At 39.6% G+C, this 14794-nt stretch overlaps 1 protein-coding gene across 4 annotated transcripts in view; it reads right to left on the reverse strand.

Annotated features, from left to right (window-relative positions):
* Positions 1-2707: 2707 nt before the first annotated feature.
* SUPT3H (SPT3 homolog, SAGA and STAGA complex component) overlaps positions 2708-14794 on the reverse strand; it is a 277708-nt gene continuing 265621 nt past the window's right edge. For all 4 annotated transcript variants that reach the window (XM_082758111.1, XM_082758110.1, XM_082758113.1 and 1 more), the window contains one exon: positions 2708-4382. In XM_082758111.1, the coding sequence (XP_082614237.1) occupies positions 4341-4382 (42 nt within the window). In that variant the 3' untranslated portion in view covers positions 2708-4340. The remainder of the gene's footprint in view (positions 4383-14794) is intronic.

Genomic DNA, 14794 nt, shown 5'->3' on the forward strand with positions numbered 1-14794 from the left:
TTTCTGGCACACGTATCCTTTTCACTGGAGGGGAAAGATGACTGAAAGCTGAGAGCATCAGTATAGATTTGGAAAATCCAGGTTTTCTGAACCACCCCAGGTTTCCCAACTGCAGGTCCAGCCATTTAGCCCTTCCATGCCCCAGATGAGATGGAGATAACAGCACCCTACTATTTCCAAGCGGTAGTGCAGGCATAAATAAATACATAGAAGATTGTGGGGCACTCCAATATATTACAGCCATCAAAGTCATGGTAGTTCCAAAGATTGACAGCTCACATCTTCACAGAATCAGTAGGAAAATCTGCAAAGCATCTGGATGAAGACTACTCCAGAAAGACACGGATATTTGTATAAGATTCTTGTGCCAATATTTCTGTCTGATAGGAATTAAGATGGATTATCAATCACAAATATAGAAGAGAGTTATAAAATGTAAAGTGAAACTGTATTATTATAATTTTAGTTCTTGATTTTCCCTATTTATCTTTCCAATTCTCTTCCACTACTAATCTATCTTGTTTAGGAAAAGTAGTATATAAGTATAGTGGAGCTTGATTACTGAGAATGGCTATTAATGTAGTGTTTCAGAGTGCTCTCTAGACAGTTAAAAGGCTTTTAACAATAAAGTATGAAGGTTTCCTTCAAATTTGCAGTCATCTGCCTTTTAAAAGTTTGTTTCAGTTGCCAACATTTCAGTGATTTATGGAAGCTAAAGTATCTGATTGTAGTCTCCCCACAATAGACAAGGGCTGTTTTTTCTTATTATTTTTAAAGGCAACATCATTATCTTAAGCATGGGGAAAAAAAGAAAAGAGCTACATTAGAAGATACAGCTTTCAAAATAATTTTGTAAGGCATCTGGCCTTATTTAAACCATTAAATTTACATTCAATTCCTTCAGGGATGGCTCTGTTGCTTTGCGCTGGCTCTGTGCCCTCCAAATAAAGCTCTGGATTTAATGCATGCCACCGCGTTTCCCTGGCTGTACTGCCTCTCTGCATAGATATATTGTGGAGGTATAAAAAGCCAAACCTAGGACAAGGTGATTCACTTTTAGGAAAAAAAAAACAAAAACAAAAACACAAACAACAACAAAAAAAAACAACACCAAACAAACCTGTAACGGTGTAAGTTTCTAGTGGTTAGACTTGTGACAGATGTCACTATCTATTTCTTCTTAAATTATTAGTGGAAGTGTTTATGTTCCATGAAACATTCTGTATAAGCTAGACAGGAAGCTATAAAATATTTTACGAGATCTGCACACGGCCGATGGCCGAATGTTAGTACAACGCTAAGGTTCATCTAAATTCAAGAAGTGTCAGGAAATGCTTATTTTTATTTTTATTTTTCCAGCAAGATCTTCCCTTGACAAAGAGGAGTGCCCTCTGAAAACTTAGGGAGGCTGATTTCAGCAAGGTCCTGAGCATCTCTGGGGAAATATGGAGCCCTGACAACTTCTCCTTATTTCAAGACAATGGTAAGATCCTCCTACAGGGCTGTGTTTGCTCAGATTGCAGCCTGAGGAAGGATGGGACAAGCAGTATGGGAAATGAGATGAACCCCAACTCAAAATCCGGGTCATGCTTCAGTACCCTCACCCCTGGTGACCTCCAGCTGAATTAGTACCCTTTGTTTGCAGATCAATGGGTGAAGAAACTGGAAAATGAGGTAATATAACCCCATGGCCAGGTAGACACTAAGGTGTGAGTGAAACCCCTGTGCAGTCTCATTCCTGCTGAAATTGGTTGTGTTTTCTCCACCGGGTAATTGATAACATGCCAAGCCATTGGCACAACCTAATCCAGAAATTACAAACCCACACGAACAATCAAAATTATTTGTAAAATGAAATTACACAAGCACAAAGCCATTCAGGCACAGCCATTACCACCACCTCAGACTGATTTTTATATGCAAAGTAAAGAAAAAAACGCTGAGGAGAAAATGCACAGTGCCAGCCTGAACACCCATCTCTGCTTCTGCAGCATGGAAGGTGGGGTTCAGACAGGCTCTGCACCCAGCATAGGTCCGAGTGCTCTCATTTGAGCTTTAAGCAGAAAGAAAGGCAACTCTGAGAAAAAGCAATTCCTTCCCAATATAAGAATAACTTGGCTGGTTCAAGTAGGGAGACATAACCTACCTTGTTTTACTCTCAATTCAGCTCATGGCTTATGTAGAGAAGTGAAAGGTTATTATATGGGTTTACTGGGCAAACCCAGATTTTATAAATAATTGCCTGTCAGGCTGTTCAAGATAGGCAAACATACGGCAGACCAACAAAAACATGATCTGTCATATTTCCGAGAGAAATGTATGTTGAGTCTTCATTCTCTGGGACTTCAAGTAGACCAGTAAAAAATAAGTGCCAGTATTTTCTCTGCTTATGCATATTTTAAAATGTAAAATCTGGGAGAGATACAGCTACGGAAGGAATTTTGATTCCATTACCCAGTGCCTGAAATGGTCTTTTCTGTCTATATGCCTGCAGATCGAAACCAAATACAATAAATGCTGGTGTGTCCTTTAAAAAAGTCTGGATGTTTACAGCAAGCGTATAATTTTCCATGATTAAGGACGCCAACAAAAATAAGAATGATGATAAAAAGAAAAGTTTAATCATATATTTCAACAAGCACAGATGGAACATCAGAAAGCTCCCCCCCCTCCCACCCCTCCCCCCCCCCCATTTAATATATGGCAGTGTACACATTACTTTTAGTCCTTTGCATACAGATTAATTCCAGAAAACAGAAGTGTGAGCAGGTAAAAGAAAAAAATAATTCATAATTGGCAGTAACATTTGATGTACAAAGTTCACATTTAGGATATTTTGGTTGCAAAGAGAAGACACATTTTTCTGTTTATTTAAAATATAGATGCTTCTAAAGCTTTCGCAAGCAGGTCCAGGAAAGCAGGGCAAGAAAACCACTTACAAATGACCACAATACTATGCAGTGGGAGTAAAAGTTAAGACCTCACATACTCAGCACAAAGGAGGAGGACGGCTGCACTACATAAAAGTAATATTTTGCTGATCTCCTCTTGATCCCTTGAGTGCTCTGTCTTAATTTGAGGTTTAAGTTAGATTTCAAGCCTGTGCTACGAGCGGCTAAAGCAGACCCATGAGCTGCCCCAGGGACACAGGCAGTACATGCCTGCAGATCCTGGTGATGGGCTGAAGCATAAGCCCTTTTCTCTGGTTCAGCATCATCGTGGTTAGCTCTATATTTGTACAGATTTTATGGGAAGTAATGAATACATTTGTGAGGACAGCACAGGCTGGAGGAGCAGGGGACGGAAAGAACCATTGAAGGAGGGACTGAGATTTAAAAAACAAATCTGAAAACAAACAAAGTGAACTAAAATATAAAAAGGCAATAAAGAGCCCATTTTGTCTTTAGCTGAATACAACATTAACACTGCCTATGTCAGCAAAAGAGACAACATCTGCCTCCTGCAGCCAGCGCCTGGCCAGCATGTAACATTAAGCCTTTTTCAAGGATCACTGAGATGGACACGGCTGGTCAGGCTGTATTCTGTATACTCCAGGATACATTTTTTGAATAGGGGCCAGATTCTGTGCCAAATCACTGCAGAGACTTCCCTTGACTTCAGAGAGCAACAGCTTGGGCCTTCGGGGAGGAATGCAACATGGCAATATTGAGGATTTGGGACTGACAACTTTACTGTGTTGTGGTGTGTGAAGAAAACAAGTATTTAACCAAAAAAAAATGTATAGGTTACCTGAACTTTTATCTGAAAACATTTGGATTTGAGTTAGGTATCACTATTTTTAAAAATTCCCTTGCTGGATTAAACTGGGTTATACTGTCTGAATGCTATCTAAAAATGACTTGAGGGAAACCACTGAATAACAGTATAGTTTTTCCTTTTTGTAAAAATGACAAGGAAAACCTACATAGCCTAGAACATCTTTGGCCTCTTTCTGCCCCATCCTGCTTCACAAAACAACATCACTACTAAAACACAGACTTCCAAACAATTAAATAAAAATGACAGCGCATTTTTGAAAGGGGCTGACAGCAGCAAGTCCCCTGCAAACTTCAAACTTGTGTGATCCGTATTCTTGTCCACCTACACGCTATCCCAAACATCCTGCCATTAATTAGCTAAATGTTCCAGCTAGTAAACAAGAATAACGATTGAGGGGGCTGGAAAAAGAGACAGAGTCGGCCAGCAGATAGTCACAACAAACCAGCCCACTCACTGGTACACGGAGACATTGGAGCTTGTATTTTTTTCCTTCCATGGAGGGGAAAAGAAAATCACCTTAATATAACACTGTCTTTCCTGTTGCTGCAGCCACATCCATATTAGCAGGCGAGAAAAGTCATCCCATTTCTGCGGTAGGCACTCTGTCAAAGAAAGAAAATCTGTAATGAATTATCACGTCAACTTAAACAAGGGAAGAAGGCAGAGAGAAAGGCAAGGCTTTCTTCCTGTTTTGTAGACTATTCTGGCTGCAATCTAATAGTGTGCTTAATCTGAACATTTCTGGTGGGGAAGCTATAAGCAACCACGTTGTCTATTAAAAAATCAGTGTGGTTAACAAGTGGTTAGTGACTCTATTTCAGGAGAGTGAGAGATATGCAAAAATGTAACATCCTATTTTGTTAATTGCCTGCAAAATAGATGAGGCCAAAAATACACTATTATGCTGAATCTGTTTGTCCTTTATAAGCATGTGTTCTCTATTCACCATGCTCAAGAATCGCTTCTAACCTAACTATCCTAATAGTCTATAAATTACTGAATCATTACAGTTTTCCAAACCTAGTTTACAGTCTGAGTCTGCAGCTATGTAAACAGACACTGGTATAATCCCTACTCCCCAAACCAAACTCATTTTAAAGACATTCTGGTCAGTATAAAATAATTTGATATCTCACACATTGTAACCCGGGATTGAGCATTTCCAATGATAAAGGAACACAAGAGTTAAACAGCATCTGAGAAAAGAATTTTAAAAGATCCTGTGACCCTGCCTCACTAAAATATCTTTCATGCATTTTTAACATCTCTTTTGGAATCAATATAGGAAGCTATGCCTTTTTAACTCAGGCATACTGGAAATCCTATATTTTAAGGGGATATTCTTTGTTTAAATTTTATTTTATTTTATTTTATTTTTCTTTTGAGATATTAATGATACCTTCAAAATGGAAAGGAGCTCAAATACTTTTGCTTTATTTGGTTCACCTTCAGCAGTCATCCAGTTTTGAAAATGAAAATACAGTCATCTATACAAGTACAGCTAGAGCTTTGTCAGATATATTTTGTACCTCTTAGGGTTCATGCATTTAGGAAGTGCCTCATATACCATTTTTAGTTACTTTAGCAATTTCCTAATTAATCTCAGGAAGATCAAATTCTCCTCTCTTAGACTAGAAGAGCATCATAAAGACAGTTGAAAAGGATAACCTTGAACAACTTTGTGTATAAATAGTATTTGTACTGAATTGTAAGGAAATAGTTTCAAAAACAGCAAGCGTGTATTCAGAAAGACATTTACAGACACTGAATATGCAAAAGGAAATATGTACAAGATGTTCATTACAGCATCCCTTACATTAACACCATACTTCAACATGCACATTGAGCAGCATATGGTATTAGAGTCAAAGAGTGGAATATTAGTTCTGGGATATATAGCCAGTCATCAGACATGACAGTATCACCACAAACAAAGAAAATAAATCCCAAAACTCCATACCCAAACATGAAATGCACAAAAACAGACTAGCCAATAATTTTGAAAGGATCCAATATATTCCCACAACCACAAGCAGCAAGTCCAAGGGAGTTTGGATCTGCAGCTTGCCCAAACCATTAGGGCTGGCATTTTGAAGTCAATGCAAAAGTAATGTTTTTAGCTCCTTGACCCCAGTATTTTTACAGAGGTTTATAACCCAAGTGTCAACCTTTAGCACATAAATTAAATATTCAGAGCTATTGTGCAGTTTGCTTGGAGATAAATGAACCCAAGTATAAAGTTGGATTCACATGAAAGATAAAAGGTTGAATTTTATGAAGGGAATTTTGGTCGCAAAAGCAAAGTTGGGCTTGGCTGGGCTTACCTGGGAAATAATGCAGTTTAACATTTTCCAACATGGGCAATATTATACGGTTAGTTATAACCCTGAAAAGGTCATTTTAGAAGCAAGCTTCAGAGGAGGAAGGATAACACCTTCAGAAAGCTGGACACACCCACCAGTCTATATTTAGTAATATATTATAGCTAGAGTGGCTATAGTTAGGGTTGAAAACTATTTCCTACTTAACTCCCTGTTTCACATACTTTAAACTTTCTGAAACATTTGCCCTTGGGCTGAAATTTCCTTTGCTTTAATCCCTGCCTGAAATTCAGTTTTGTTGGAAGGGGCCAACAAAATTCCTTAAGCCATTTTGAAGTTCAGCAATAATGAAAACAACACACTTCTCCGTCCCAAGCCAGAGAAAGTGATTCTGATATGTGCATATTTTATTAAGGAATTTGGACACTAATTGAAGCATTTCACCCCCAAAACGATCTTTACCTTCAACCTCAGCTTAGAGGCAACTGTTTTGGAAATCAGTATTTCACGGGAGGGAGTTTGATTCATCCCATTCCATAACAAGATAACACTTCTTTCTTATTTTGATACACTACCAGATAATAAAGCCTAACCTCCAAAATACTTTTATACATAGCAAAGCTGTTTTACAGTTACCCCCTCGTTCTAAGTTACACCATTTATCTTTAAGATATATACAGCTGAATTCATTATACTAAAAGACATATCTTCACATGCCAAGAATCCTGAAGAGAAACAGCATGTTTTTTTTTTATAAACCTTGTATGTGCATGGGCCATCACAAGAGAGATTGTACATGTATGACAGTTACTGTGGTTTGATATAATGAAAAGGGACGAGATTTTTGGGTGCTATCTGACACTTTGGCAGTAACCTTGTTTAAAAAAGGACAGTTTGGCTCAGAATTACACGTGGAGGATAGCGCAGCCTCTTGATGTGGAAATAAAATGGCAGGCCATACGTGAATCCAGTTGGCTGGTACAGAGCTGCGACATCCCAACAGCAGGAGATAACATAAGCCCACCGTCCCTTCTGGAGCCCAGTTTGGAAAAACATTTACTGCATCCACATATTTTTGTGTGTGCTCTCTCTCTCAAAATGTGCAGTCTACCAGCATGTGCTTTGACATTTCCTGCTGTGGGCTGACTCTCTGCCATGGCTGAAGGTCCCTCAGCCTGTTACCGCACCCACTGTGCGCGGGTGGTCAAGGGACCACCTTTTAGATGTGGGAAATCACCTAGCTTGGCACAAATTATGCCGTCTACCTTCCCAGAACAGATCCCATGCTGTGAAAAGTTGATGTAACCTTATTTAGCCCATTTAGCCTTCACAGAAACTCTTCTGGTTTCTTGCTATCATATGGCGAGATTTTGCATCCTCTTTTCTGACCTCGTTAAATTGGGCAAATCAGATTGCTGCAACCCACAACCAGAACCTAAGCAGACTGGACCCAAAAAAAAGCAGCAAGGTGACCTTCATTTTGCCCAATCCACTCTTGCCACATGCCCCTGTTTGGGGGAAAGGCATGATGATTTTGCTGCTGAGCACTCCACTTCCTGGCCCTGACCCGAGCCCAACTAGGCAGCATGTGGATGCATTTTCTTCATTTAAGGCAATCTGAAGAACTTATGTTTTTCCCCTTTGCAAGTAACACAGCAATCGCAAACTCATGTCAGCTACATCTCTGCACTGCATTACACCAGACATCATCTGCCTGCCTACTGTACTAGGAAGCCTACCTTGAAAATGTTGTGCCTTTAGGTTATCGTAGTACATTGGATTCTGATATGGAAAGCTTCTCTGGGAACACTACCATAATTTACTCATCTTTTATATTATTTATATCATCAGTCTGAAAAGAATGGCAATGCAGCAGAAAAGATGAGTTGTGCTCACTTCTATCTAAAGCAAGCTCACTTCTATCTAACTCTATCTAAAAGCAAGATCACACTTTGTCCTTGGTTTGGTGGAAGAATGCAAAACTAACAACTTAAGAAGGCAATTTGTAACAAAAGGCCTTGGTCAAGAAACTCCTCAAATTTCATGAAAACTCATCCACTTTCTGCTCTCTTTTTTAGTCCCATGTCCCTCTTGTAGTAATAGCACGAGCTAGGATGCTATGATGGACAACAAAGAACTGCTCCTCGAAGAGGGCAGCAGAACTCCTGTCCCCAAAGTAGGTCATATAAACTCTTTAGTGAAGAGCTTATAAAGCCAATTTATAGGGCAGAAAATCACCTCATTTTTAACACAGACATACCGAAGCTGTGATTTACAGAAACAAGCATCAGCCAAATCCAAAGATTTGAGTACTCCTCCACTTTGGAGCATACCAGATTTGAAGACTAAGACATCTGAACAGGCACCTTAGCTAGAAATGGTTTCCAGTTAACGATTTATAGTAGTGCATAACTTCCCAGCTGTAGCATGATGATAAAGAATAATTTTGGCAAGAGAAAGAAACAGCTGTGACTTTTGAGCGGGCTGATAGGAGTTAAATTCTTTTTTGGAATAAGTTTTGGAAAGTGTAGGGTAAAACATCTCCAGTGGACATCTCAGACACGGAGGTTTATTGGGCCAAATCTTCCACTAGTTTCATGCTGGGGTTCTGCTTGCATTGAAGATGAAACGGAATTTTGTACCACCAGATAATATATTGTTTTATCATTTAAAGATGATAAATCCTGCATTACAGGTCCTCTATAAGCAAGTTACAAACAGCATTTTTAAAACAAAGTATCTGTCTCTTGCTGTCCTTGTGTATGTGTGTGGGCAAGTGGTTTAATTACAATGCATGAAGTGGAATGGCAGACAGAGACATCAAAATCAAAGAGCAAGTCCTGGCTGAACTTCATTAGCAAACATAAATACAAATAGGCACATCATGTTTGTGACATGCCACGGTCCTTTCCTCCTTTGGTAATTTTACTCTATTCTCTGATATTTGCATAAATGTAAATCAAACCATATGACTTAGGCTTATGATAGGGGAATCATATGCAAAACGTTTTTTCATTAAATAATTTTCTTCGTGCAGTCTTACAGTGTTACTGTGAAAATCAGGGAGGATTAGATCTCAGACAGTGAAAGCCTTTATTTAAGAACAGTGGAGGGAGCCCTGCCCTTTAAATAAGAGACATTCTTGGATCAGACACTGGCTGGCAGAATGGAAAAAAGGATGTAGCATTAACTTTCATTCCATTCCAAATAACCTGGAACCCATAAAACACAAAGATTCTCTAATTTTAAATCTGCTCCCTTTCTCCCTGTGTTTTCTTTCCATTTTATTTGTGGAATGTTAACTTTAAAATTTCATTAGCCCGCCATAATATCAAGCAAGTCATTCTGGGCACATTCATAGCTCTTTCTACATAAAAGCATCTACATTAAAAACCCTGTGATTAGAAGGTTACTCTTCTAATTTTCCCAGCCTGCATAGTCAAACCACATGCAAAGAAGTGTCAGCTTATTTACAGATTAAAATAATAATTAGTTTAGGAGGCAAAGCATAAGCAATATTGTTTAAAAAAGAAAATCTGCATGTTGTTTAGAATTAGCTGCTTCTGTTTAGGTCTAAATAAATTTGTATGGATATAAACTCTCCTTATTAAAATGATATACATGTTACAAAAGAAATATAATGGATAATTCTCTTTCCAATTTAAAACAATAGCATTGGAGGCTCCAGCTCTACAAACCCATCTTTAATCAGTAGTCAAAGCACAGATGTCTGATATTACTCAGGGAGTGAGGGAACTTTTTATGTATATAATGTCTAGAACATGGTCAGTAATGAATAACAAATCCCAAATATATATGTGTAAACACCCAGGTTTAGTTGATTATGAATTTGGACAATGCACCAAATGATCTCCCTTCTGTCCTCATGAAATCACACAGATTTCATTTAGGAAGGGCCAGACAGCTGTGCTGAAAGCTCCAGCATCCGTTTACCCATACAGCTAAGGTCATCCTAGAAGCACAACCACTGTTGTGATTAAGCTAGCCCCAAGGAACCACAGCTAGGTGTTAAGTAACACAAATAAAACAACTTAATTGCCCAGGTCTGTTCTCTGAGTCTTCACCCAGCCAGTAGGACCCCAGCTACAGCAGTGACTTTTGTGTCATGAGTACCGGGTGCTCTCCTGAAAGGAGACGGAGATCATCAGTACACTGTACGTAGGCGAACGCATACATCAAGCACTGATAAAAGCACTGCCCCATTAAACCACCTTTCAATGGTCTGTGACAAAATGCTTTTCAGCTTTGTCAGTTCTGGGCTTCGGTTTGCTTTTTATCTGCCAATGGCGTAAATATTTTCAGTAATCACATAAAACGGTGTTGTTGTATCCAGGAATGGGATATATCCAGGATATATCATCCAAGTCTGTTAAAGAACATAGTCTAAATCTGAAATACCCAACTTTTTCTTTGTTGTTCTGTGCTACTGGGAATAATCACATTCCCAAGGCTGGTGGAAACACAGGAGCTCTGAAAAACAGGACCCAAATGTATTTCTCAGACACCTTTGTGCAATACCGCCAGTGGAAGGAGAACAAAATTTAGGGCTTTTATTGCCCTTCAGCTCTTTTTGCCAAATTTGTGATGCCGCAGTAAACTAGCAAAGGCTGTTCGCAGGGCTGGGCCGATATTATAAGAAAGAAAAACAAGGCAAAAGGATCATGGCTTCTGTTGCAGCAAGAACTGGGGTGTGGGAGTGGGGTACCAACGTCTGCCAAAAGAAAAAAAAAAGAACAAAATTGGTAGGGAGAGAAAGATCATTTTAAGTTTCTCAGAGGGTATTGTAAACAGTGGAGAAAGAAGGAAAAAATGGAACCATAAAACAATACTTGGCAGCCAGCTTTGCAAAACAAACATATTTTCACAAAGCTCTTCCCATCACTGCCACCAACTTTAATAGGCTGTATTTGTCTGAGAGCAAGAAACCCTTTTTAATTGTTAAGAGAACAGAAGACGCTGCCTAGCACGCTGGAAGAATTTCCTCTTCTGAGTCTTCACTGAGACTCAAGCACTGCTCGGTTCAGTGTCAGGGAGAGGAATTACTTCCCTCGGGCTGCAAAACCTGGAGCTGGGCTCTTGAATCCCATCTCCTGAACCGAGGGAACAAGGCTGCCTTCTCCTGAGGAGCAAGTTTGCATGGGCTTTGGTGTAATGGCCCACAGCACCAGACAGGCCACTGGCAAAGCGCACAGAAGACCTCGATAGATACAACCTGATGTACCCAGTCGTAAGGGAAATTTGGAAATTCCCCATCTTAATGGAAAAATCATGGTTCCTGAGTATCATAAGCATCGTAATTAGTTCATTAATAATTTTACCACCTTACGTCACATTGGTCAAAACGCTTTGAGTTGTCCAAAGACTAATGTCTCCTCTTCTGAAGTGTCTCAATTTGCTGCTTTAACTGTAGGGTAGCAATAATATGCATGGGCAATTTTGCTATGTCTGAGAATTAAATTAAAGCTAGAAGCCTTGAGACATATGTGGAAAAGACTTTAGGTATGGTCAGATACTGAAACCTCTGGTTTATGACTGAGGGCACACCACAGATACTTAGTCACTGCACTCCCATGTGAAAATTTACCACTAATAATAAAAATTCTTTCAAACTGCAATACAGCATAATGAGCATGAAATAGCCTGGATGGCTCACCCTCTCCAAGGATGGCTTTTCTTGACCTTGTAAGGTTTCCCTTTGCTGAGGAAGAGGGTCAATTTTTTAATTTTAATTTTATTTTTTTCTCTGTAGATAGTGAAAGCAGAGGGTTAAATTGTTCCTACATGTCACCACCACGCATGAACTCAGCATATGATTTTTAGCGAATTTATTTGGAAACAACATGGTGTGGTACAGTCGTCTGAGCACAAGGACAGGAGCCAGGGCTGGGCTCTGCTCCCAGCTCTGACACTTACTTGCTGTGTGGCCTCAGACAAACCACTTAATGTTGCTGTGCTTCAACTTCCTCTGTCTTTGAAACAGAAATACTACCACTCACTTAGAACTGTTTTGAGGATTGATTGATTATGGAGCTAATACATGGTATTTTGGAAATGCTGCATGCTATTCAATAATTATTATTTGCATTATGTTGTGTCTCTTTGCATTACGTTGTGTTTGGCCATTGTAGTGGCCAAAACACCAGATGTACAGAAATGGATGCTGAACTTGGCAGGTACTGGATAGGAGGAGCGGGTGTTTCAATACACTATTTGGGGAAAAAAAAAAAAAAAAAAAAAAGATATTTCACCTATATTATTTTCTTGAAACTATTGAAATTGTTGCACCAAAAAGGAGCATTTCATGACCTTTTGCAGCATACTTCTCTTCCCCCACCCCTGAAAATATTCTGTGAATGCTCACTTCAGAGGGCACACCATCTGTACTCTTCCTTTTGATTCAGCAAAACATCTTCACGGGGAAATGAGTACCCAACCAACAACACGGGGCAGAAACCCTGTAAACAGAGGAATTTTCTCAGGCTCCGAGGTCCTTCGCGGGTGGCGGTGTTTGGGTGCGGGCCCTCCCAGCCCCGCGCACCGACTGACTGATGCACTCTGTCTGCAGCCGGCTCCCGCTCACCGGAGCGGTGGGAGGTAAGAGGAATTAAGGTAATGCATCAGTGGTTGCCAGTGGAGGAGATGGGGAGGGAAAAAAAAAAAAAAAAAAAAGAAATATACTATTTCAATCAAAGTCTGAAATTTGTAGAAGTGGTTTTGGTCTCAATATAGAGAAAATATTTATCCAAGAAACTCCTACTCGGGTGCGAACATCCTACTTCTAGTGGGATTTTGTTTGGCAAAGTGCTGTGAAAGAGTGGAAGCTAATACAGAGCATGTCTATAAACAAATATATTTATTTAGTACAGATTGACACATTCACTAGAGTATTTCAGTGATTACACGTGTAAAACTATTTCCTATAGTGGTTTCCTTTTGTGATTCTGCTAATTTATTCAATCCACCCCATTTTCATGCATTGAATGTTATGAGCCATTTCAGCCACCCAGACTGAAATGTGCGTTCGGAGACTACATGCCTGTTTTTTCATTTCATCATCTACACATAATTATTTGGTGATATTAGGAATTCGAGCTCAAATGGAAGCCAACCAACATTTTAATAGCTTAAAAATCATACAAAATGAAGTCTGCCCTGAGGTTAATGAATAAGAGCCAAATCTTGAGGCTCTCGCTCAGTTTTTACTCACTCTTTATCCAGGCAAAAGTTGAATCAATTGTACTTGGACTGATTAAAAACAGAAGAACATATATTTGGAGCTTTCTCTCAGGTAAAACTGAATAAATTACCTAGGATTACGCTTTAGAGTGACATCCAATCGATCTTTCACATGCATTTCTGCAGCACTCTGGAGAAAAAATTCAATGCTGAGACAGTTTACCCAGTTAAAACAATACTTTAGCAGCAGAATAAATTATTACACACTACCAGGTTTTATGGCACTCATATTAGAAATAGCCCCAAATCAAAATATGCTTTCTAGTCCCTCATGAACTTCCACATACCAGGATCAAATCCAAATTTAAAAAATGGTGCATGAAAGCTGAACACACTTATCCTTCAAAACAAAGCTCCATCTCTAATTTGAACCTTAGTCTGGGCATATATTGATACAAATATATGATTTTTGATGATAGGAAGCACTTATAATTTAGGAAATTAAAGCTTATTCTTTAATGATATGCAAGTTGTCCTACTGCTTGTGCAGAGAATGCAACGTGCCTGTAAAAAATATAAAGCAGAGCAGTTAATTCCTTTGAGCAGTTAACACTTTACTTGTAATTGGTGATAATCACAGGAAGATCCTCCTACCCTAACTAACAACTCATTTCAGTATTGGACTTTGCCAGCCGTGTCAAAGCAATGACACATTTATCCCATCAAACAAGATCTAAGCATTAGGATGTGGAAAGGAAAGTAGTATGAAGAACAGATTTACTGGGCATATGCAAAGTGAATAAGAGAAGGAAACAGTCGTTAACAGGAATGATCTGGTCATCTGTGAATAATAACAGATCACGGACGTGGTCTGTGTGATAGCAGCCCTGCTCACTATCTCCTGACAGCGTGCAATTAGGATCTCAGCACTGAAACATGCCGAGCATATTAAGAGCTCGACTGTGGGTGGCTTCTTTTGTAAATGAGCAAGTGGGGACACGTAAACAGAGGAGTCTCCTCCAACCACCACCCATGCCGCAGGCCTGGAGCTTTCCAAGCTGCAGCGACTGGTCCTGCTGTTTCCAACCCTCACCACGGAGGTGAGTGGTCCTGGGTCTTCCCCAGGCCATTCCTAACAGTGGTTGCCTGCAGGACGAACAGACTCCTTCACGTACTTGCATGGGGCTCTACAGACCATGAAGAGCATGTTGGCCAGCATGCCAAGATGGCTCAAAGCCCCGCAGGTTGCTGCACAGGGCAGACAGTGTAAAAAAGTCCTTGTTGTACCTTCAAAGAGGTGGCAAGATATAAGCTGCAAGGATGTACCAAGAAACTTGGGGTCCCAAGGACAGCCAGGACTTTTTTTTAATTATAAATTATACATTTAAAATTACACTATACCCATCTTCAAATGTTGGAAAAGCGCCTTGACAGAAGATGGACTTCAAGTCTTTCTAAGGAGTGGCTCAAGTTACCTATAAACTTTCCAAATGTAC

Source organism: Aythya marila, assembly GCF_965140915.1.
Source record: "Aythya marila genome assembly, chromosome: 3".
Lineage (NCBI taxonomy): Eukaryota > Metazoa > Chordata > Aves > Anseriformes > Anatidae > Aythya > Aythya marila.